The 25,613-nt window shown below is 41.5% G+C and overlaps 1 protein-coding gene across 1 annotated transcript in view; it reads left to right on the forward strand.

Annotated features, from left to right (window-relative positions):
- The first annotated feature begins 18,758 nt into the window (after window positions 1-18,758).
- STMN2 (stathmin 2) overlaps window positions 18,759-25,613 on the forward strand; it is a 36,006-nt gene continuing 29,151 nt past the window's right edge. The window contains exon 1 of the mRNA XM_032183333.1: window positions 18,759-18,984. Coding sequence (XP_032039224.1) covers window positions 18,966-18,984 — 19 coding nt within the window. The 5' untranslated portion in view covers window positions 18,759-18,965. The remainder of the gene's footprint in view (window positions 18,985-25,613) is intronic.

The raw sequence follows: 25,613 nt of genomic DNA on the forward strand, positions 1-25,613 counted from the left end.
CCTTGCTGACTTATTACTCTGCCAATTTGAGCAAAGCAAACAGAGATGACAGATCACAGACTTCCATCTTGCTTTTTAAGTTAAAAAGAGACTTTTCTTCAAATCCTTCCAAAAGGGGGGGGGGGGGGGGGGGGAAGGTTGATGTACCCTGTTGAAGTTCTCTCTCCTAGATGGTACACACAGTATGCTTCATATGCACTCACCAAATGTTCATTGAAGTAGATTCAGATAACAATATAAATTATTAAAATTATAATTATTTTTATATGCATCCCAGTGCCTTAAAAAAAACACAGTTCTGCTACATGCTGTGCAGCACAGAACAGGACAAGACTTTCTGGCAAATTTTAACAATAAAATGGAATACTCATAGGCATGGACTGGTCAAGGAGGAAGAGAAGAGGTAGGAGGACTTCAGACCTTCAGCTCCTGACTTCTGTCCCAGCACTGACTATCCAAATTACAGTCCCAGATGCACTGGGTAGAGTTGCCATGGGGAGCTGGAGAAGGCTGCAGAGTGGTATGTCTCCTCATCCCAGCAGCAAAAAGTAAAACAAGTCCACCTCCACGTGCTGGGATCACCTTGCCCTTGCCACCTGGCCAGGGGCTGCACTGACCTCAGAGCCAGACACCAACGGTGGACAAGCAAATAGACAAAAGAGTGGAGAGAGAGAAATTGGAGGAAGCCTTAGCACAAGTGCTACACAGCAAATAGTAAGTATTGGTGATGTAAGGAGCATGCAGAAATGTCCTTCTCTACATGACTTTTTTTTCTAAGTAGCCATGTTCATGTTAAGTCAGCATTTAGCGTGACCACATACAAATCAATGCACACAATGTCCTTGTGGCTTTTGCAGTCAAAAACCATGAATGATTCTGGGAGTACTGGAATAAAGTAACACAATCTTCTCCATAGCTATAGATATTTCTGAAATAATCTCTGTTTGGATAAGAATATATCTTTAAGTAAACTTTGACACATAAAAGTGCCAGTTATGGTAAAACCATCGCATCTTTGAGAAATAATTTAGATGATTACTCCACGGTTAAAAATGTAAACCATAAATACAGCCTGAAATAATATTCTTTAACTTTCAGCATCTACTTTTTTTTACATCTGTGTCTGCTAAAATGAAGGTCCCATTATCAAACTTTGGTTCCTTGTGTAAAACCACCTTAAAGTCATTTCTCTTTCTCCTCAGGGAGCTCAATGGACTAGTCGACCTTATTTTTTTAATAAGTGGGTCCTGTCCTTACAGCTGTTGATGTTTTCACCACTTGACGTTTCCTCAAGGACATTTACATAATAGTTCACTTGAATTGTGCTTATTACTCCAGCAGCTGAAGCAGGGCACACCATGGTAACGGGCCCACAATTATTTCTGCCATCTCTGACAGCGCTACAGCAATCATTGCTAGGTGAATAGGATGAATGCTTTTACTGACAATGTCAGGGAGAAAACCTGGAAAATGATTGTATAAGTACTCATCATGCCCTTCTATCTTAAATTTAAATCCATCTGAGACAAAACATTAACAGACAAATATTTGTGTTTTACTTCATTGTTAAGCTAATAAGAGTGTATAAAAAGTAATCTGTTTTTATCCCATAGCTTTCTATGGGATAAAAACAGATTGATGCAATGGTCTGGGGACATGATGGTCTAGGGATATGAACGTTTAAAAGCAGACAGTTTCAAACTCAAAAATTGGTCTTTTTTTTTTCCTCAGCTTCTATCTCATTTGTAAATAAATGCTAATCTGAGACACACTACTGAATGAATCACAGAGGAGCAGGCTGCAACCACTGCTTCTAAGGGATCGGGACTGGTACCTGAATGCCTAATTTTGAAAAATACAGGTTGCTTCTGACTCTTCTGAAAGGTGTTATATCCCTCAGCCAAAGCTATGATGATCTTAGGTGGCTTCTATTGCTGTTATTGAATGTGTCTCACCCTCATTGCTTTCACAATACAGAATTTCCAAATTATCTGCTGGAGGTTTCAGAAGAACTCCAAAATCCTGTGATACTCAGGGAGAAACATGGAATTTCATTTGGTTTTGCTTTGTTACCAAGAAAAGGTCTTCAGGAAAAAAAAAATAATAATAATAAATAAATAAATAAATAAATAAATAGTTTCCTAAACTTGAGAGTAGCTTCCAGGAAAGTTGACTGAAATTAGAAATAAAAGCCAATGCTAGTCTAGCTTTTAGTTTCAGAAACAAGTGTAAATATTCCACAACCTTAACCTCACAAAGTTTTCACCTAAAAGTAAAATGTCCTTGGAAATGTATAATCTTCAATATAATCCCAGTAAATCAATTTGGAATTATATCTTCTAACTGCAGTTGGTCAGAATTGTCACATATGACTTTATAGTTATGTCATTCAGAAAGTCAACAAAATGACTTTAAAAAACTCTTCTGAAAAATCAGTGAAGCTGCTAGGCATGACAATTATTTGTATCCAGTTCAATAGGATACAGAAAACGCAGGAGTCCTGTAAAAATGGAACCTAGCATCCATCTTGGGATGTTTGGTTGCTTGCTCTTTGGGATGCTGCTGCCAAAATTTTTCTAAGCCAAAATTCTTCAGAAATCAGCTCTAGAAGCCTTGGCCAAGGAGGCCACTACCTCCAGTTCCTACTGGGGATCAAATCAAGTCCTGAGGGCTGGCAAGTGAGCTCTTCAACTGCAGTGCGTGAACTGTTGGGTAGCCAGGTCTGTCCTTATCCCTGATCCCTGCTGCCTGTTGCTGCTTGTTCACAGATTCCTGTTGGGATTGTGTGTGTTTCCAGTTCTTCTGCAGAGGGCAGAAATGGCTTCACTCATGCAAAGCAAAGCGTACACGCTCACTGCTCAATGCTTCGACTCTTTGTCCTAATATCAGCTGCCTGCAGGACTGAACCCAAGCTCATTCATGATGTACAATACTTTGGCTTAATGTTGGCACCCTAATGTGCAGAGGATTTATGGCACATGAGTGTGCATAGCCGAATCAGATTGTTATTCCAAGAAAATGGACCCAATCTCGTCCTGACAAAGCTAATGGTAATTTTCCTAATTAATGCATTGGGAGCGGTCCTCGGGAACTATACTGAAATGTAGTTTTCCATTAGCCTCCACAGGGCTGCAATTTTACAATGTGACAATTATTCAAATATCATTTTATTGCAAAATGAATAGTTTTAAGCTGTGTCATGGGTTTTGACATTTGATGAATTCATGATACATTTTTACTACATGTTCCTGTTCAGGTGTTAATGTGCAAAATCCCACAAATACAACAGAATACAATATAACTTTTGACTTAAGATATTAATTAAGTGATTAAACTGTCATACAAGATTTGTTTATACTTTGTAAATTAGTAGCTCAATCCTCACAATTTATAAGCAGTACAAATCATAAAACAAAAGGCTTGGTTCACTATAAAAATTGCTAATCTTTTGCACAAGGCGAAAGCAGCCATGGAAAATTGATTTTCCACAGCTTGCTCAGTCTTGAACAGGCTCTGCATTGTGGATTTTTTATTGAATGAAGCCAAAATTCATTATAGCTAAGACTTTAAGGAACAACGTATGTTTGCTCCATTATTTTTAATGTCATCAATATTATATTTTAACTTGATATATTAAAGTGAGAAATGTGCAAAAATATATTTTAATTTTATTACCTGGGTAAAAGAAGAAGACTATGCTAGACTGTATGATAGAAAAAATATTCACTATTTCTCAAGGATAAGCAGCAGGTAAAAAGCAGGTGTAAGGTACAGTGAAGCATGGCCTTTTGTACGGGATATTATTAAATACTGTAACTCAATATCACTGGATCTTAGGGCAGTCAACAAATAAATAGAACTAGACAAACTCAGAGGTACAAGATATCAGACACAGCATCCCAGGCGCTGCTTAAGCAACCTCTCAGCCAGTGACTACCAGAAGCTGGGAAACCCTGAGCAACTAGGTCTCCCCTCAGAGCCCAGCCTTTCTTTGGCCACAGGCTGGACCAGAGACCTCCTGAGGTCCCTTCCAACCTGAATTGTGTTACTTCCCTCTGGAAGAGCTCTATACCTGCTCTTTTCTTACACTGCTAACATCCTGGCTGGTATCAGAAGCAAGTTAGAGGGCTACCTGGGCATTTGGTGTGAGTAGTTATGGAAGTTTTTACACTGTGTTGGTAGCTAATATGGTGTCACCTGATCCAAGCTATATTAAAGTCAACAGTCTTCAGTAGCTTCTCTGGAAACTGGATTAGCTTGGTTGATTTTGCCAGGTTTATTCCAGAGAAATCATTGAGCATACTGCACACACCTGACCAATAACAGTGCAGGGGCTGGGCATCATGCATTTTAGAGGTAGTACAATTTATCCACCCAAAAAAACACCGGCTGTTCACCCAGTTCTCAGCAGCGATATGATCTCATGAAGTCGTAGTGCTTAAATCCAGAAATACCATTTGTGATCACCTAATCTGATCTACTTATCACAGGCCATTACCTTTGTACTGAGCTCAATAACTTTGTGTTTGACTTAAATACATCTTCCAGAATGACATCCCGTCTTAATGTGAAAATGAGAGATGGGGAATCCATCTCTTCCCGTCATCATGTATTTCAATGATTAATCACTTGTTCTGTTAAAAATGGGCACAGAATTTCTAATTTGAATTTGGCTGATGAGAGCTTCCAGCTATTGCTTCTTTAGTACTCAGAATTTTCTTACTGTGAATATCCTCTTGCATTTTAATGAAGTCACCTCTGAGTCTTCTTTTTAATTCAGTAACATGCCAATTTCTTTATTTCTCATGGGATGAGTTATATTTTACAGCTCATAAATCATTTTGGTAGTTCTTTCCCTTGCTCTCTCAAATCTTTCAACAGCTTCTAAAATATGAGTATGAACTGGATAAAACATTCTAGTTCTGTGCAGAGAAGTAAAACATCTCCATGCTTCTCTTAGGAGATTTGTTCAACAATGGGCATCTTACTGTTGATAGCAGCATGCAAAATTGTTTCTTTTTGATGAAATAAAAGGATATAAGAAGAGTAATGGAGGGAAGGGAAGGGAAGGGAAGGGAAGGGAAGGGAAGGGAAGGGAAGGGAAGGGAAGGGAAGGGAAGGGAAGGGAAGGGAAGGGAAGGGAAGGGAAGGGAAGGGAAGGGAAGGGAAGGGAAGGGAAGGGAAGGGAAGGGAAGGGAAGGGAAGGGAAGGGAAGGGAAGGGAAGGGAAGGGAAGGGAAGGGAAGGGAAGGGAAGGGAAGGGAAGGGAAGGGAAGGGAAGGGAAGGGAAGGGAAGGGAAGGGAAGGGAAGGGAAGGGAAGGGAAGGGAAGGGAAGGGAAGGGAATTTCTTGCTGTAATATTGTCATAACAATACAATTCTTTACCACAACTAAAATTTTCAAGTAGTTAAGGCATTTTAATGTTAAAATTTCATTTTATGCTGTAGTCTTTTCTACTCCAGGGTCTGTTCAAACCAAATTACTAGTTCCCAGAACTGTCTTAGATACAAGAGAAACTATTATTCCACAGCTGCTATGTTGAGATATATGACTACTGAGATAAAGTAGGGCATGGGCTACACTGTGTTAGTTCAAACCAACTGAATTTAGCATATTGTTATCTGACAACTCTCACTTAAGAATCACTACTGGCATTATTGATATTTAATAATGCCAGTTTAAATGCATTACTGAATCAAAAAGTTGAGCTCTCCAAAATGTGCCTTATTTACTTTAGAAATTATTCCTTTTTTAGCAATGGAAATACGTGGTTTCTCAGAAATGATAGATACTGCATTCCTTTTGCTGCTCAGGATTCTTATCATCCTTTTCAGACAATTGAATTTCTTCCATTTGTAAAATGTATTACCAGAGGAAGGATTGCAAGTAAAATCCAATGACTGGAATCCAAACTGCTTTGGCAATATAGGAATACCTCATTGATCCATACCAGTTCCTAGGAATATCATTTAAAATATTGTATTTACTTGGTTTTAGGAATTAGCACTTGAGCAATATCACAGGAAATCTCATGAGATGTATAAATTCATTATATTCATAGAACAGATTTCACTAAGATATTCTTCAGCTTGAACCAATAAAATGTTTTGATTTTTGGAAATGCCCTAAATAAATGCAACAATATTATGTCAAAAGGCTGAATAACCAGAGAGACTGCAGAAATCAGTTACAAGCAGAACATCTCTATCCAAAGAAAGGATTTACTTTAAACCAGATGTGAAGCAGCATTTGCCATAATCTAAGTGCAAATATTAAACTGATGCTAGTAAATATAAAAATACTAATAAAAATTGTGACTTCATAAATAATTATTTGCAGAATGACTAAGAGAAAGTAATAGCCTTTTCCAGACTTAAAAATTAATGAATTGATGACACTCTATTGATTGGAGCATTTACTGCACCTTCAATATGTCTAATTAATGAAACTGTTCACACAATTAAACATAGTGCTTAGCAGGATGACATTATGTCCCATTTTTTTTCAGACGTCACCACATTCAAATGTCTCCATGCTCATGCAGTGGCCTACTGAAGATCTTATGCCCTCTCCTAGTGAAGTCAGGAAGTGTTTCTCATTAACTTCTGGTATCTCATGCTTATCTAAATATCAATATAAAGCTACTTATGAGACCTGTAAACGACAGGGTCTGATACTTGATGTAATAACACTGCTAGAAATCAGATGCAAAAGAATACTTGGTTCATTTCTTTTATCAGTTAACACTAAAACTAACTTTAGTGATGAAAATGTAGATGGTTACTTGGATAAATAAGATTGTCGTATTTTGCAAATAACTCAAAATTTCATTTTAGTATGGTCCAATACAAAGGTATAGATCCACATATAGGTAGTCCATGATAGTATAACAGAGAATAATGACCCATAAGGCAAAGAGTCTGAAAGGGATCCGAAGGTCCCAGTAGAAAAAATAGCATGAACTCTTAAGTGGTTCTAATATGGCAAGAAAAACTAATGCAATATTTGAACATGTTAAAGGAAAGGAAATGTGCAAAAGCCTCTTGATGAGATAATTTTTGATCCTTTAAACTACCTAAATTTTAAAGATGTTTAAAAAAAGGACAGAAATGGAATAAGAAGACCCATAAAGCCCAGGCTAATGATAATGACTTAAAGCAAAGTCAAAGTAAATGGACCAGATCATCTTTGCTTTTCAGAAAAAGGACTAAGAGACTGGAAACTACAGCAGAAAAAGACACCAAGAGAAACAGAAAATGGACTCAGAAGGCACAGAAATTCAACTTAGAAACTACACAATTTTTTGGCGATGATGAGTGGATTTTTCAACTCTCAGTGTTTTCCGGTGAAGACTAGACACCTTCCTCAAAAGTGTTTAGGAAAATATGAGCCATTTTGTCAAATAGTTATTAGAGCATAAGAGTAGCTCTGTGTACTTCTTCAATACATGAAAGAAATAGACTTCTTAATTGAATATTCTGTTCTGTCCTCCTGCAAAGCTAAAAAGGTCAGTGGAGCAAGGATTTCAGCAAAAGGAGATCAAAGTTTTCTAGCTCAATGAATCCTGGTTCAAGGAATCCGCTGTTAACCAAGCATCAAATAATGGAATTTGATCCTTGTCTGAGCATTCAATCTATAAATCCGAGAAATTAAAGTTATGATGCCAAAATTCTTATTGTCATATTTGTAGTGCCATCCTCATGAGCTCATATCAGATATGTATTGCAATAGTTTAATGAAACATCCTCAAAAGGAGATGAGGTTACAGTCAGTTTTCTTGTTTGTATGAACTTCAGTCAACACCAAAATGTTACTTACACTTTAGACATGTTAGAATACCAAGGATAGCAAAAAGTCTTAGTTTAGCAGATGGATTTTTCACTGCAACCCATCAAACAAATGTAGTATTCTGCATTTCAAAATGTCATGTAAGGAAATATCTCTTAATTTTGAAAGCTACCAGTCTTTGGAAACTGATATCCTATAGTAGTTCATAGAATACAACCATGGTTAGTACACATTCAGCTGCCACTGTAGATTCCAACCTGAATGCCCACCCTAGGAAGGGCATGCTTCACTCTCAATCTTGCAACTTCATTTGTTACTCGGGAACTTCTGTCAATCATCTCTCCTTTTCACCCTTCAGATAAAATCAGCCATAATGTGCTGACTGAAGCTGTAATCTGTAGGTTGACAACACTATGACCCATCTAGACTTTATTTGCCAGCTTCTCTGGAAGATCCTGGACTTTGAAGAATTTTTGAATAATTTGAACTTCATAGAAGAAAATCCTAAGGTTAAAATAATGTATGAAAACGTGCTCCTAGCCAGTCTCATTCAACGTTTGAACTCAAGTTTTATCCTAATGTGATTTGCCATATTTGGTTATTACAGGGGCTAGGTACAGTGGAATTGTTGATAAAGTAATGCAGCTTTCTCTCTCTCTCTCTCCTTTTTCTGGCTAAAGTTAGAGCCTTACTTGACTTGAATCTAATAGTATTTGACTGAAAAGGAAATCAGAAGTCAGACAATAATTTTTCAGCCCCAGAAAAGATAAAAGTGAGTTACTGCTTTAATTGGCTGTTGAATTAGCTCATATGAATAATAGCTCATGGTCTTTTCAAGTTCTGTGTTTTAATAAGACTCCTTTTTACTTCTTTGTCTGAAGATTTACTGGAGAAGATTCATTCCTTCTGGACACAGTGATTACATTCAAACTCCAGATGTGAAAAAAAAAAAGAAAATGCTATGCAAAGCAAAAAGCATATGTAGTATAGGCTACTGGTAACACTAGTCTTTAACCACCTTCTTGATGTAGCAAACACAAAGGCCTGTTTTAATTATGTTACAGGGCCATAACCGAAGGGGCTCTTCATTACATCAGACCACACCACAGGGGTCTTTGCAGAGCTGCACATAAAAATAAAAACAAGAAAATTCAAAATGGGACAGAACAGATATATGCTAGCCAGTAGAACCATCACCCATATGGCAGAGCTGGAACTCAAGCAGTACCTGGACTTTTGCAAGTTCAGAGCTGAACCAGCAAACATCCAAAGATGTTGTGTGGTCCAAAAACTGGATTTCTAGTGAGCCCCTTGCCTGGAGTACCCACAGGCAGATACTACCAAAATACACTCAGAGTATATCACCAACCAAAATGAAAGATTAATACAAAATGAAACATCTCTTTGAACAACTTTTGTTGTGAATTAGTAAGCCAGTAGCTTGCTACCTGCATTATGTCTTCCTACAGTCCTTTTCCTTGCAAGCAGTATCATTAAAGGTATTTATCTAGCCTCCAGCCATCCACAAGCTGTTAATGCTTTGCCTTCCGTGGCATCAGCTGAAGCACTGCCTAAGCAATATTTACCCTTACAGTACCCAACTATACTACTTGGAGGCAGTGACTATGTAAAAGGCATACTGGGGAGCAAATTCCCGCAAGAGAAAAGAACCTCAAAATACTCCATTACCTTCTACTCTCAGCACAAAGCACCCTCATGGACCCAACCCATTTCAAATAGGAGTATAGTCATTAAAGCACTCGTCATAAACCTGAAACTCCCTACTAGACAAAACAAACAACCCCACCCAAGGGACAGGAAAAGACACATGGGGCATAAGTATATCATTTAATCTCTCTCCTGGCAATCTCTCCTGTAGAAGGGTGATAATAATCTCTTGTGCCTATGTGTTTTGACACAATCTTTAATCACTATTTTTTCACAGGACCACTACTTCATTCAACAAACAGCTAATCAATATTTTGCTTTTACCTCATAACTCATTGTGTGGCCCATGCTTTGTTTACTGCCCATTATTCAATTGTGTTATGATGGAAGAATTATTAATTTCCTCCAGGGCTTCTCAATGGTGTTCATCACTTCAACATCTGAGTGCTGCAGAAATGCAAATTAATTTAGCTTCACAAAAACACATGGCGGCAAAGAAAAGTAAGCATTGCCGTCTAAAATAAAGGAAGAAGAGGCAGAGAAAGACTAAGGGAGAAGGTATTCACTAATTTTACATGTCCTATCTAATGCATCAAAGATGTAATTTGAAAGTATTTAACAATATTTCAAACACAGAAGTTGCAGCATAAGTCACAGGTGTGAGTGTTGAGCAAATTGGATTTGAGACTCTAACTATGGTCATTAAAATTAGATAATTAGAAGCTATTAGACTATGGGAGGTTCCACATACAGAAATTGATAAATAAATAAATAAATAAGTAGAACACCAAACTGTTTTAAGGGGCTATATTAGCAATAGACAGGAAAAGTCCTGTGCAACAGTGCACAATTCAGTCACATGGCCTTCCTTTACCCTCCTTCATTCATTAACTACTTTTCAGCTCAAGCAATAAATGAGTCAGGAGTCATGCAGGCATCACCTGCCTTTCTTGCACAGCCCTACTGTGTCCCCTGAGCAGGTCCATCCTGCACAACACTTGAGCCAGAAATCCTGCATAAAAACAATATGTGATCGCACATGTATCATAAGGGGACTGAATTAAGGTTGCCAAGCAACCACCTCCCCACATTATGCCACAAATCCTTGTCCTTCATCTTTTCAGCAAACAAATGCCAAGCCCTGTCTCACAACTGTACCCTTTCCCTAGTCTGCCTCTGAGACCCTAATTACCCATGGTCCCAAAGGCTTCCTCATTTCAGTTTCTTTGTCCAGCCAGTACCAGCCTTCTCTCATTACTCCAGTTGTTATTTTGCCTTTGTGTTCTTCATAGTTAGCATTTAGTCCATCTCATTTCCTATTTCCCTGACCAGCTCTCAATCCCAGGAGATGACAGATGCTGTTAAAAAAATAAAACATCCTCAGTAAGGATAGAAACTTCAGAAATTCTAGCTGTTAAGATTCTAGCATATATATCCAAAAATTGTATAAAGTACTTTTTTTGTTTATAAAACATTAAAATGTCGCCAAGATTAAGAAGATTTTTACAGTGAAAAGACAGTGAACTCCTCTACTACCAAAACAATTGCCTGACAGATTTCAGTTATGTATTGCAGAATAGGGCATGCTAGACTGTTTAAAAAAAAAAAAAAAAAAAAAAAAAAAAAAAAAAAAAAACCAGAATGAGCAGAACATTATCATATTGCTTGAAGTTTATACTCAAGAACAGCTAAGATGTCTCAGTTCATTTTTTTTAAACAAAAAAAAATATTCAATGGATATGCAGTGCTGAAAATGTCAAATGAAGATAATGAAGTCCAGCAAAGCTGTGAGCAAAACCAGTTGTTATTTAAATTTCCTGTAAACTTTTTATGGGCTAAGAGCAAGACTATAAATAGAAAAGTTCTCCTACGCTTCATTCTCAGAGTTGTTTTCTGCTACTGTTTCTCTCCAAGTGTGGATTTCACCAAAATACAACATCTTCAGATTCTATTTTATCTATCTTCAACTTATTTCTTGCTTTATTGTCATCTGTTGTCTGTACTGTGATTAATCACTGAATGAGCAAAAATCAATTTTATTTGCAAAAGCAATAGATGATGAGCTGAAATCAGGAGCAGAATCCTTGTTTGAGAGTCAGCAATAACATAAGACTTATTCTCCTAAAATGCACATATCTATAGATATGTCTAACTAGATACAGAAAAATGGTCTGTAATGTACTTGGAGCATCAAATGGTCTTCTCCAAGGGGTGTGAGACAAAAGGCATGATGAAACAGCTGATAACCATATTTTAGTCACCAAAAAGTAAAATAAACAAATGTGAATTAAAATGAAGTCACGAAAAAGAATATCCCAAAAATAGAAAAAATAGCAAAAGAAAGTTAAAATAATTGTGTATGTGTCACCACAAATAGCAGGGTAGACAGAACAAAGAGAATCAGGCCTTTGCAGCATAATTATTGCCTATTGCTTTTTGCATGTGGCATTTTGCTGTCCAGAAAGACTGCGGTCAAGAAACCAAATGAGAAATGTGATGGCGTGCACCTCCTTTCAAATGAAAGGACCTTCTTGGAGGACACTTACAAACAAAGGTTTCTAGTCTTGGAATGACTTATTATTCAGATATGCTCAATATTGTCACTTCTGTTCCAGTAAAATTTCATTGTGAATCACTGAGGTGCCATGAACGGCATTGTCATCCAGCCATCTAATCTAACTCCTTCTGCATCATCTGCTTGTCCAGAGAATTACATGAAACTCCTCCCATTTTAAAAGGATAGATGGATCTTTACTTTAAAGAGTAAAGAACCCTGTGATTCCAGGATTGGAAGCATACTTAGCATCCTAGATCTAGAGATGAACATAATAGCTCTTAGTAGGATATATTCTGCTTTAATTGGATTTATTTTCTTAAAATAAGCAGACGAAAATTGTTCTCTATATAGTAAAGAGCCAACCTTTGGAACTGACTGCCACAGGATATTGTGGAAAATAAAAGGCATATGGGCTCAGGCACACTGCACAAGCACTTAGAAAAAAAAAGAAAAAGGGTTACTGAATAGGAAGATTGTGTCATGCTCAAGAATCTATTGAGAAAGGTCAATGGTTGAAATGATCCTTGGGGAAGAACTGCACGTGCTTGTCTAACTCTTGGCCTTCCTGTAGCATTCACTTACAATTAGGAAAAATATGGAGAGGCTGGACTACTAGACTGTTCCTAAATGGACTACTAGAATGTTCCTAAAAACATAGGAAACCACATTTGTAAAAACCAAATTGCATGCACTTAAAAGCTGGGAGAATAACAGGAGCACTATCATAGAATCATGGAATCATAAAATGGTTTGTGTTGGAAGGCACCTTAAAGATCATTAGATCATTTAGTTCCAACCCCCCTACACCAGGTTGCCCAAAACCCCATCCAACCTGGTCGTGGACACTTCCAGGTATGGGGCATTTGTCTTCAGAAGTGCTCCAGCTCTCTGATCATCCTCATGACCCTCCTCTGGACTCACTCTAACAGGTCTATGCCCTTCTTGTGCTGGGGGCCCCAGAGCTGAATGTAGCACTCTAGGCGCAGTCTCAAAAGTGCAGAGCAGAGGGGACAGAATCACCTCCCTGAACCTGCTGGCCATGCTGCTTTTGACATAGCCCAGGATATGTTTGGCTTTCTGGGCTTTAAGCATACATATATCAGATAGGTTTGCTCTCTGTTACTCCTCCTACACATATGTTTATAGCTGCTCTTCTTAAAAAGTTTCAATTTTAGGGTCAGCTCTTCCTTAATAAATAAATAAATAAATAAAATTTAATAAGAATGTAAACAGGAAACTACAGAAGAAAGAATTTAGTGAGGAGAAATGCAGAATATGGAACTGCAAACATGAAGGCAGGCAAAAGTCTAAGGATTACAGATGTAAAAATAGGATGTCAGAGGGGGGCATCAAGCTGGGCACCTCTAACAGCACTTCTGTGAGCACTCTGAAAATACACAGGTAACTGGGGAGGCTGCCCAGTGGTGGCCTACCTGGAGATGGGTCAGGATGATAAGACTGAAATGCCCTCACAGGTATGGGATTTCCCTTCAGGCTATCTCCTTCAGGAGCTTTTGTCGACTAATTTGGCCAAGGCAAGAATGTCATTGACCAGAAGATCCTGTTATCCTGTGAGGACTTAGCAGGGGAGAATCTACAATTTAAAGGCCACTGCCATATGACCACTTGGTCTGATCCAACACAATAGCTCCCACATTCTTGTGAACATGGTGTCCTCATTCAGAATCACACAGCTGGTTTCTACCTCAACCTCCACCATCTACCCCCACAAGGCCTAGGGTTTTTTATGTATTTGCAGCACAACACAGAGTCTAGGTGCAACTGAGTCACTCCCATCATGCAGCCTTGTGCAGCTGTAGCTCACATCTCATGGACAAGGGCATCGAGGGAGACCTGATTATGTACAATCCCCATGTTAGCATTAAACCATTGCTTAGAGATTTCTAGGGAAAAAAAAAAAATCCACAAATACTGTAATACCATTATTCAGCTTTCCCACTGTGATTCTGAATGCTGCTGAAAGGAACACCATGTGCAGTCGTGCAAGTATAAAAGCCTGCATGATACCAGGCTAACACTAAGGTATTCCAACGCCTGGAATGAGCAGCAGCTGAAATCACTAATGGCAACATTGTTTGCAGCTGGCTTACCAAGCCACTATCAAGCCATAACAAGATGATTTTTAGATGGGCTATGCCCAGAAAAAAAAAAAAAAAAAAAAAAAAGCACAATTTCAGAAGTGGAGAAATGCTAGTTGAAATGTAACAGCATGTTGCCACTCATATGTTGCATAGGAAAATGAAAGGATAAGGAACGGCATAATTCAAAAAGAAAATGGTGACCATGGTTCATACATGACACAGTTGCATGTAAGTATCAGTGCTTGCTCTTTCTACCAATGGACCCATCAGTACACAGATGGGTCCATCTTTTTTTTTTTTTTTTTTTTTTTAATCTGCTTTGTATAATATTTATAGCATTCTGTAGGAAATAAAAAAAAAAGAAAAAGAGTTACAAAAAAGCCAAAGTGTTACAAAAATTACAGAATCACAGGTTTGTAGTCTCTCTCTATTTTCACATTAAAATATGTAGGGTTTAGTTGCTTACTGAAATACACACTATGCTAATTTATTCTAATCTATACTTAACCTGCTGTGAGGAATAAGTCTGGACAAAAGATTTTTTCACCCATGCTAGAAAAATATTCCGGCAAATGTTCTCACAAGAAAATCTTTATTGTCCCCACGCTCAAGGGCACAGAGGACTGTGTCAAGGTCCTGTTTTATGAGAACAGAATGAAGATAAAATATCAAATAGTCCTCACCAAGGGACCACCATCCGTTTTGTTATGGATGCAGGGAGAATCTGGTGGAAAAACAGCATATGCGTACATAATTAAAAACTGTATCATAATATTTATGTGTAGGGGAGTAATTAAGGTTGCACAGGCACCATTTTTTCTGACTTTTGAGAATTACGTTTTACAATCTCACTAGTGTTTTTCACCATAGGTTTGGGTGAGGTGTGAAAGCTATTGAGATGAAAAGAAGCTAATCATGAGCTAATTACTGATTAATTTACTAAAACTGCATAGACACAAAGAGAACTTGCTTGGGAAGGCCTATAGAAGACTTAAGAGAGACCAAAGCAAAAAATCAGCTGCTATAAGTAAGGTCCATTACATTTCCTAATGACAAAGGCTAAGTGTAAACAAGCCTCCGCAAAGTCAATAAGAGCTTAATTTCTCAAGTTATTTAAGTAAGATAAACAAGGCTGCACAGCCTCCCAGCCTATGCAGCAGAGAGGCACAAAGCACAGGCAGACAGCAAGAGATTCATGACCTACTCCCACCTCTGCTGTTTGTAGGTGCCAGTGCAAACAGCATTTTCAATGCCAATGTAGTTCATTTACCTAGCAACAATAGCCTTCAAAGTGCTGCATAAACATTTCACTTTCCAGCATTGCTTCCCTCTCTCCCTTGTCTCCAAGGGGGTGAAAATTAAGATTCTTTCTAGCAAATGAAGAAAAGAACAAATGAAAAACAAAATGAAAAAAAAAAAAAGGGGGGGGGGGGGGGGGGGAAAGACTTTTCAATAATCTGGCCAACACCACAGAAAAAACCCCAGACATATCCTACTGCCATTCAGGAGCAGCTAAGGAGTGCTGGTGCATCTTTACAGCCCATACATCTGCAGACCCAGAGGTAGGGCTGGGCTAAGGGAGCCTTTTAATGTCAACTGAAAGAAGGCCCAGGCTGTGAAAGAGCACAAGTCTTAGCAATGCTGGGACATGCTGGAGCTTAATTCCGTTCTCCTTTCCAATGAAACACAGCATTAAAAGGTGACATGATGTATGGCACATCTAATATATCGCTCCCATCTACACCACGGCTTTGACACGGCAGTGATTGCCCGGCGATTTCTTGCACCACTTTCCGAGGGCTGCTGCTGGCAGGGGGGTGGTTGGACCGGATAATCTCGGAGGTCTTTTCCAACCTTTATGATTCTGTGATTGCCCCCCTCCCGGCCTCGCAACCCAGGCGGGGGGGCTCGGGGAGAGCTGCTGCCATGCGGCGGGGCCGGGAGCCCTCCCGCTGCGCCTGCCGCGCCCCGCAGCTGCTTTCCCTGAAAAAAAAAAAAAAAAAAAAAAAAGGAACGAAACGGGGAAGGCAGATGCCAGGGCGGCTTCGCTGCCTGCTGGGCGTGCCGGGTGCGGCGGCGGGGGATGGGGAGCCGAGCCGAGCCGCGTTATGGCAGCACCGCCCCGTTGCATCTCCATCCCCATCCTCATATCCTCATCCCCCCGCACCCCTCCCCGGGCCGAGTCGAGCCGTGTCCGAGCCCCGGTGCCGGGAAGGCGCTGGGGAGAGGCTGCGGGAGCCGGGCGGGGCCGGCAGGGTGCCCCCACCCCCGCCCCGCCATGCGGCTGCCGCGCTGCGCTGGCGCAGGGCCGGCGGGGGGAGGAGATGGGGGAGGAAAGGGGGGGAAGGCGCTGCCCTGCTGGGCTGCACCCCTGCCTGCCTCCGCCCGGCTGCCACATCCCTGCAAACCCCTGCCCCATCACTGCCCCATCCCTGTCTACCACTTCTCCAGCCCTATCCAGCCCTGCTCCATCCTTCTTCCCTGATCCAGCCCTACCCCAGCCCTACTCCATCCCTGCCCACCCCTTCTCCATCCATCCCTGCTCATCCCTGCTCACCTTTGCTCCATCCACCCCTCCTCCATCCCTCTTTGCCCCATTCCTGCCCCACCCTGGTCCCTCCACGCCCCATCCCTGCCCCATCCTTGTCCCCTCCATGCCCCTTCTGTGCCCCTACCTACCCCCCTCCCTCTTTTCCTCCCTCCCTGCGCTCCTCCCCCCCCAGCCCGCCCCCTCCCCTCCTTTTCCTCCTTCTCCTCCTTCAGCACCGTGGGCAGCTCCCGGCCGCGCCTGCCCTGGCCGCTCACAGCCCGCAGCCTCTCGAGCCGCGGGCGGGGGGCTCTGGGGACCCCCGCAGCCCCTCGAGGCGTTCCCCTCCCTGCAGCCGGCCTCTACCCCCCCGGGATAAGCCCCCCTCGCTGCAGGCAGCCCCGCGCAGCCACATCTCCGCCCTGCCGCGCACTCTCCCCGCTCCCGCAGCCTCCCCTCCGAAAGGTTGTCTCTCCCCAAAAGATACAAGCAGTCCCCAAAGAACAGCTGTCCGCGGGGGCAGGGTGTCCCCAGGAAGGCAAATCACCCCCCCAGGGTTGCCTCCCTCCCGGTACGGACCAACGAGCCAAAGCTGCCCCAGCGGGGAGCCGTGGCAGCACCTCCTGCGCTGCGCCCCACGCGCGCTGAATCACAGCAGCGCTCTGGGCACAGAGTGGGGCTGCTTCCTTCCCCCAGCCCGCTTCCAGACCGTGCTGCTCTCACTTAGAGGAAAAACCTAGTGTCTGCAATTCAGAAACGATCGATAGTGACTCAAAAGAGAAAGCTGGCCTCAGGCTCCGGGCCCTGCTTTACGCAAAGATGCTCTTCTGACCCTGGAGGCAGCTCGAAAAGAATAAACCTGCATTACCTGTCCTGGGGAAGCGCACGCAGAGGAAGAGCATTGGAGCTCATGATGGCACAGTGCATGGGCTGAGCAGCTGCAGATGGCACTGCTGGAGGAAGGAGAACGGTGCCAGTGCCCTGCCTGCTCCGGCAGGACACAGCTCCTCCCTGAGACCTCTGCTCGCTCACCACCTTTCTCACCCACCCCACAAAACAACCCCACAGGTAGCATCCTCCAGACTCCGAGCTGAAAATTCACCTGATGGCTGCCTCTCTGCCAGCAGCCTGGGAGTCTGTTATCACTGCATGCCTTTGACAGTAAGGCTGGTTTCCCCCTGGGAGAGACAAATGAGCTCCAGTTGGGCAGAGCAGGATGAGATGGCCTTGCAAGCGTGGTGCATCGTCCTTGGGGCAGCACAGCCCCAGGCAGTGACTCCTCCAAGCCAGCAACTGCTTCCAGCCCATGAGGTGTGCATGCACATCTCTGCACTACCATGTTTCTAGCAAGCATTTCAGATCACCACCCACATGTGTTAGCCATCAGTCACGTCACCGGCTTTCCTCTTGACAGGGACAGAGAATCCTTAAAATGAATAAAAAGGAATCCTTAAAATGAGTCCACCCCCTTTTGTGTAATAGTCTTATTAGGTGACATTCTGCACTCTTCATCAAGTAAATCAGGCTCACAACTTCCCAGTGTTCATCAAGGAAGTGGTTACTGGCACTTCTTTTCACATTTATCCTGCTTTGGGCTTCCCAGAGCCCTTCATGGGTGTGAGCAGGTCCAGCTGTCATTCCCCAGGTTTTGGCATGATGTGAGTTGTTCAGAGTTAGGTTTGGGCACTCTAAAATAAATATGTGTCATAAAACAATTGTATATGGTATCTGCATGCAATTGTAGGAAATGAGATGCAGAGGAAAAAGTAATCTAAGCAGCTGTTTTATGGATATGGTTTATTGAAATGGTTTATTGAAACCCTTTCCATTGGTAATATTTTTTTTTTTTTTTTTTTTTTTTTTTTTTTGGTCAGACCTTTGGAATAAAATGTGTTAAAATGAATTTCTGCATGTTTCACAGGTAGCAACAGCAGCGCCTTCAACACCAATAGGCTTTTTTCATGTAAGACATAAAACATTTGACATGGAATGTACTATTAAAGCCAGACCGAGGGGGGAGAGGCATTCAAGGACTGATTTCCATTTCAAACTGCATTCTGGCACTTTGTACTCCAGCACCATTGGTGGATCAATATTTAATGCCCGGAGATTCTGGCTCTGCAGGAGTCATGTCAGGGGACCTCTAGAGCCAATCTGCTTGGGTAGAGGAGTGATAATTATTCATGGGCTCCTGCCTCTTGCTCCTTCTCTTGCACAGCCCCACTCTGCTGACTCAGTGCCTTATTCAGTCTTCTCTCCCTCTCTCCACTGCTGTAGCTGGACCCCTTTGCCTTCACCACCTCTGAGAGCCTGCACATCCCACCATGGCTAAAACAGCAATGGGTAAGAAAACGCATCTCTTTTCCTTCAGCCAGTACAACTCCTGGGAGCACTGCCTGCACCGGCAGCTCTTCTCAGTGGCCCTAAAGTTTAGAAAAATCAAGACGACGCTAAACATATTTTTATTTCTTTGATGGAGAAAGAAAAAAAAAAAAAAAAAAAAGAGGGGGGAGAGGGGAGGGGACCCCGGGTCTCTTTTAGCATCCTGAGATCGGATGAAGGATTTACTGATGGGCGAGGTCGGCAGCGTGAGCGCAGCCTCATTTCCGAAAATGACAATTTTCATTTCGCTTTTCTGATTTTAAACATTAGTCTATCTCACGGCACCAAAGATACAGAGGCAGATATATTTATTAAAAAAAAAAAAATAGAAAAAAAAAAAAAAAAAGAAAAAAAAAGAAAAACGAGCCGGAAAGTTATCCCCGCCGTAAATACGCCTCCCACCGCCCCGCAGCCCCCAGCCGCGGGAGGCAGCGCTTCCCCTTTTTTCGTTCCCAAAAGAGCCTCGGACGGAGGTGGGGGGGGTAATTTGGGGAAAGGGGGTCCCAGGGGAGAGGCACCCCGAGGGGGGACGGACTGGGGGGGCTGCGGGTGGGGGGCTGCGGCGGGCACCTGCTGCGGAGCGCACTGCGGGCCGGCCGCGCCCAGCCCGGCGCCGGGGGCTGCGGGGGGGCGAGGAGGAGATGGAGCCGCCGCCCGCCCGCACCTGCAGTCTGCCGGGGAGGGGGGGGGTGGGGGAAGGAAGATGGAGGGGAAAAAATGGGGTGGGGGGAGGGAAGTAGGTCACTGCATCGTCGCTAGCTGGTGTTTTCTAGCGGCTCCCACCCTGCTTTGGCTCTCTCTCCCAAGGGGCAGCTTGCGGGGCTGGGGCGATGTCGCGCGTTGGAGCTGGCAGCCCCCCCGCCCTGCTCGGTGCCCCCCCACGAGCCGCGCCCTGCCGCCGCACCGCACCCCGCATCCCGCATCCCGGGAGCGGCCCCGGCCCCAGGGGGGGCTCCAGCCCCCAGCCCCGCTGTGGCCGCCGGGCGTTGGTCCTGGTGGGGGGGGGGGTGAAGGGGGAAAACGGGGGGGCCCGGCGCCAGCCCGGCTGCTGCTGCTGCCCCTTTGTTTGCGGGAGGCTGCTGAGATGGGTGGAGGAGCAGAAAATCGCAGGGGAGGGCGTGGGAGAGGGAGACGCAGAACAACCGTGGGGTCAAAAGCATCCAAACCCTGCTACTTCATGCTTTTTTTCCTTTTCTTTCTTTCTTTCTCTTTATTTTTTTCCTTTCTTTTTATTTTTTTTTTTATTTTCTTCTTTTCTTCTTTTTTTCTTTTTTCCTTTTTTTTTTTTTTTTGGGGGGGGGGGGGTGGGGTGGGTGGGTGTGGAATGAGGCAAACCCTCCGCTTGTCGCATTCAAATACAAGTTTCCACAATCATTCACCATTAAAGCACACAAATCACACAAAATAATGATGGAGTGCCCCACCGCAATTATGCTCCTTTCCTAAGAAAAGACTCCCATTCCGTGCAGATGCTGTTACCACTCTTAACCGTGTTGCACGAAGTTGCTCCGAATCCTCCTGGCGCTGGCTATAAGTGATACATTGCACATTTATTTATCTGAATGCTGATCTTCCGCTCCCGAGGAATAATCGGTGGGGATTGAAAGCCTTTTACCTTGGCTGTGGCACCCTTGGGAAGGAGGCATGAGACAGCTGGATATGCAAATAGAGGAGAGGAGACAGGGCTGTGGGAGTCTGGCCAGCCCTGCAGTGCCGAGCACGCCGTCCCCTCCCCACTGCAGCAATCTGGTAATCGGTATTGATAATTTGTAGTCAGCTGGAGACTTATCGCTGCAGAAGGCCCTGCAAGGAATCCTGTCAGTAGGAAGGAAAGGGCTCTTCAGCCTTTGATTAATGAGCTCGCAGCACACAAATATAAAGGTTTCTGCAGCAAGAGACATGGCGGAAATCATTAGATTTGCCCAGAGACTGGTTGGCTATATGGTTCCCGTTTGCCTATTAATACCTGGTTAACCAGCTGCTTAGAAAAGCAGTAAGAAGCAATATAACCACCTAGCTCAGGTTTCTAAAAATGCTAATTGCAACAGCGTTCAATTAAAAAGGAAAGAAACATCATTAAAAGCATCTTTTCTTTTTAAACTCCTGAAGGTATTGGCAAAGAGGAGCCTTTTCTTTAACTTTATTCCTCCTTTCCGTATTCATTTTAGAGAGATTTGGGATCTAGGCAGCATATTAGAATAAGTCATTTCATCTCTATTTTGAGAATTTCTTCAGCAGAACAATTTTTATTGTCATGTAGAAGAATAGACTTGTTCTCAGTCATACACATTTCCAGCTACTGCTAAATAAGCTACATTTGCTTGGTACCTAAGCTTTACCCAATAGACCACTGAGAGAACTACACAGTGCCTGATTTGTTTTTTTCCTTTTGAGCACTGTAGTTTGCAAAGTGGCAATAAAGGCTAGGTCTTGCTGCCATCAGAGCCAACAGAACATTTCTAATCGGCTTAAGCTGGTCCACCATTACGTTTCTGGCCCCTCTCCAGCAAGACACTTAAGCAGGTGTCTGAGTTTGAGCATGTGAACAGTCCCACTGGCTTTGGGCAGAAGTCTTTGCCTAACTCAGTTTAGGCAGATGCTAAATACCTTGATAAATCTGCTTTTAATCTTCTTCCACAGAAAGCAAAAAAATAAATAAATAAACAAATAAATAAATAATAAAAAATTTTTAAGGCTCTATTAAATAAAATCTTTTAAAGGAAAACTCCATTGATTTACATGGCAATTTCAACAGCTACAAGAACTTTCTTGTAAAGCCTGACTGCTCATAAAGTTTTCCTGTTTAGTTTGCTTAATATATAAATTATGCATACCATGCACATATCTGTCTTACTTTAAAATTTCATATAACATGACTGCAGAAAATCTGGAGATTTTTAAATTTTGCTCACCCCTGGACACCTTCTTCCAAATAAAATCTGGGTTATATGGATAGATTTATCAGCTAAATCAGCTGATTTAATCTGATTTAATCAGTTAAATCAGCTGTTTTTTTATTTGTTTTGTTTTTGGGTGGGGTCACTACAGACAATGTAGACCATGTATGTGGTTGAATAAACTCTCTTAGGATAAGTATGTGAAAGTGTGAGGGTGAAGCAGGCAGTTGTGCCAGTGGAACTAAAAAAGGTGTTTAAACCCATTATTTGAGTATTTTCTTATAGTGTTTAATTTAGGGACTATTTGTTCTGAAAACATGTTCAGACAATTACCATAAAAAAAAAAAGTCTCAGTCCTGATTATAGGCCTTGTTTATTTTATAGCAATTCATCTAACAGAAATACATAGGATTCGTGTGTTAAAGAAGTGTTTTAATTCGGACCTTGACATTAGGATAATAAGGGAATTTAAGCAGCCCTACCTTGCCCCTCAGTGGGACTGATCAAACCTTTGTAAAAGTGCTTCAGAGTAATGTTCTGTTTTATCCTCTGCATTTTAGTTACATGCTCAGATCTAGATACTTAGCTTGATGGATGTAATGCCACTGCTCTTTGTCTGTTAATGGACTGCTACATTATCGTTTTATCTGGTATGTAAACATACATGTGAAGTCATAAACATGTGCGTGATTGTTGATTTTAACTGGTTCAATTATTTCAATAACTAGCTTTTTTTACTGCACAGTGCTAAGCATTTTGCCCTGATTTGCCACTACACTTAAACAACTGCTTTGTCTTTAACAATTTCACATTAGTAGTCATCTGGACATCAATGGCAGAGACAAGCTTTAAGTTAAACAACATATGGCTAAATGCCAGGCTGCATTCAGACTCAACATCCTCCTTTCCATACTGTACGGGTTTTAAGCGAAGGTTTTAACCTATTTTTTCCCCTTTTATATAGAAAGGAACACAAATCATCAATGAATTATTATTAATTGTCAGAAAAATACACATTTGAATAGAACAAAAGGAGATTAAGACGAGAATGAATGCAGGCAAGATTCAGAAAAGAGAGTTTGCTGTCTCATAATGTTGACAGAAATGTGTTTTGACTGAGACATGGTTATTCCAAATTTTGTCAGGGTCTAGAAGAAGAAACATTTCAATTAGTCTATTGATCATTCTTTTGATAGGTTTGATCACTATGTTAATGCAAATTTACTAGTGAGTACAAGTCACTAGAGAACTCACGGTTAACATTTACTTACATTTTTTCCCTGTTTTTAAGAAGTAGATTACTCTTCCTGCTACTGAAAATTCAGGCAGTAATAATTTTGAAAACAGTCCATATGGTTAAGAATTTATATTGCCTGATAGCAGTTCTTTACTTACCCTGTGAAATGCAGAGGCAGGAGAGCAGAGCGTCATCTATTCCATCATCTTATGGAAGGCATCCCACAACATGCTGAGGAAATAAAAATAAAATTCAGCAGCTTGAATACTCCCAAAATGTTCTCTCACCTCTACTTCCATCACCTCTTGTCCAAATATAAGCTCTATCTAGTCTAAAGGTTTCCTTATTTAATAATGTATTCTTATAATTCATTCACATTGATTTTTTTTCAGATTTTCCCTTAATTAATTAAGCCTGGAATCTTTTTTCATTTCTTTGGTATTTGGAACTATAATAACACGTTTCTCTAGATCACATTTCGCACACATTTTTTTACCATAATTATGCATGTAATATAACAGCATGGTTACATTTTTCCCAGGTGACATTTATATTCATTTCTTTAGAAAAGAATTTTCCATTTTCAAATTAATACCATTAATTAAAAGACTGATTATAGCAGAGGGATTGGATGATCATATTCAGCAATATATTTAGGTGGCATTTTAGCCTTCAAAGACTGTGCAAAAATGAACTAATTAGTTTTCCTAAAAGCCTCCTGTGAGAAGTAGGCAATATCACGTAGTCTGAAGCACAGAAATCAGAGGGTTCCCAGGGCAGGCAGGTCTGGGCAGTACTTGACCCATGTAGCATTTTCTTGTAGGTCTAATTGAACTACCTTATTAGTTCATAGACAAAAGCAACAAGAGATATTTAGCACTCCTGAGAAATAAATCTAGCCCTAGGTGTCTTAAACTGGGCAGCCTAAAATGGTACCACTCCAAAAAAAACAATGTAGTTGCAAAATTAACTCACTGAAAGATTTGTCAAATACTATACAGCACTTCAGTTACCACTTAACCCCAGGGGACTGAGGGTGGCAACTAGTCACCAACTGTTCTGCTAGTAGGCAACATCTCAGCTGGAATTGAAGTCCAACAAGTCTTTTCTTTGAACACGCTCCCCTCAGGCTTTATCTGTATTAAGTACATTTGTCTTTCAACTTAGATAGTCAGGCCTCATTTTTTTTTCATCCTGACACTCTCAGTAGCACATTGCTTTGAAGAGGAGCAAATAGGTCATCATGAACCAGTAGTGATCACTCACCACCACCACAGTAACTACCTTCAAAAATCCATTGTGAATTGTCCATACCTTTATAAGCAAAAGTTACCGTTGTCATCAGTGCACTTGCAGAGAACATGTCTTCTTCAGCAATACTATAAAATGGATGGTAGATGCATCAAATTCACAAAACAAGTCTTGCTGCCATGGGGTAATGGAGTTCAGCCACTGGCTTCAGCACAGTCAGGGCAGGTCCTGAGCCAGGGGGGATGCAGAAATCTGGTAGATGACTTGGAGGAATGTCTGCTATTCATGATTTTTCCTAGGGTGCACGTAAACCTCATGTGATGAATTCTGTGGATACTGTGGAGGGCAAATTCCAGTGTGATGCTAGAATTGGGTCAGTCTGTCTGTGAGCAGCAGCCAGCAGTTCTACCTTGGAGGCACTTCTCGATTCTGAAAGGTGCTGGGCATCCATGTCTATGGTGAAGGCAGTGTCTGTTACTCTAGTGGCTCAGCACTTTTCAAAAACTGGAAGAAAATATTTTGGAGATCCCAGCATGCACAGACCTGCATCCTCAACCAATTTATATTAAAAAAAAAAAAAAAAAAAAAAAAAAAAAAGCCTAATGCAGAAGTGCTGGCCCCTAGGGAACAAAATATTCAAGAGATCACATGTCTGAGCAATATCCAACGTACAAAGCTTCTCTCTAATTATTTCATTTTCTTCCACTTACTATGTTTTTCCTGTCTGATAATACATAATTTAACAAAAGAAATGAATTTAAGATCTTTCAGCAGGATGTACAGTTAAACTGATGCACAGCATCTACATGAAACATTAGGCATTGCTACCTACATTTAGAAACATTATTTTCTGTATGTTTGTAAGTTTGTCTAATCCAAACTGTTCATTAAAAATTATAATTTGTACGCTCATTCAAATACACAAAACCCATCATTGCTGTAACAGTTATTATGTGGACACATTTTGATCCTTCACACATTAGATTCTGAATTGCAAACCAGGATAGGGTTTTGTTTGTTTGTTTGTTTGTTTGTTTCATTCCCATTACTGACTATGAATGTTTTTTAGTTTAGGCAAGTGACTGAGGACATTTAGTAAACCTCTAGGGCACCTGCAGTGGGATACAGGTGTGACTGCATCTACACAAAAGGTGGGGAGAGGTCAGCACCTCTGGCTATGGTCAAGGTCTTCCCAGAGTGATTGC

The sequence above is a fragment of the Aythya fuligula genome, chromosome 2, assembly GCF_009819795.1.
Source record: "Aythya fuligula isolate bAytFul2 chromosome 2, bAytFul2.pri, whole genome shotgun sequence".
NCBI classification, from domain to species: Eukaryota; Metazoa; Chordata; class Aves; order Anseriformes; family Anatidae; genus Aythya; species Aythya fuligula.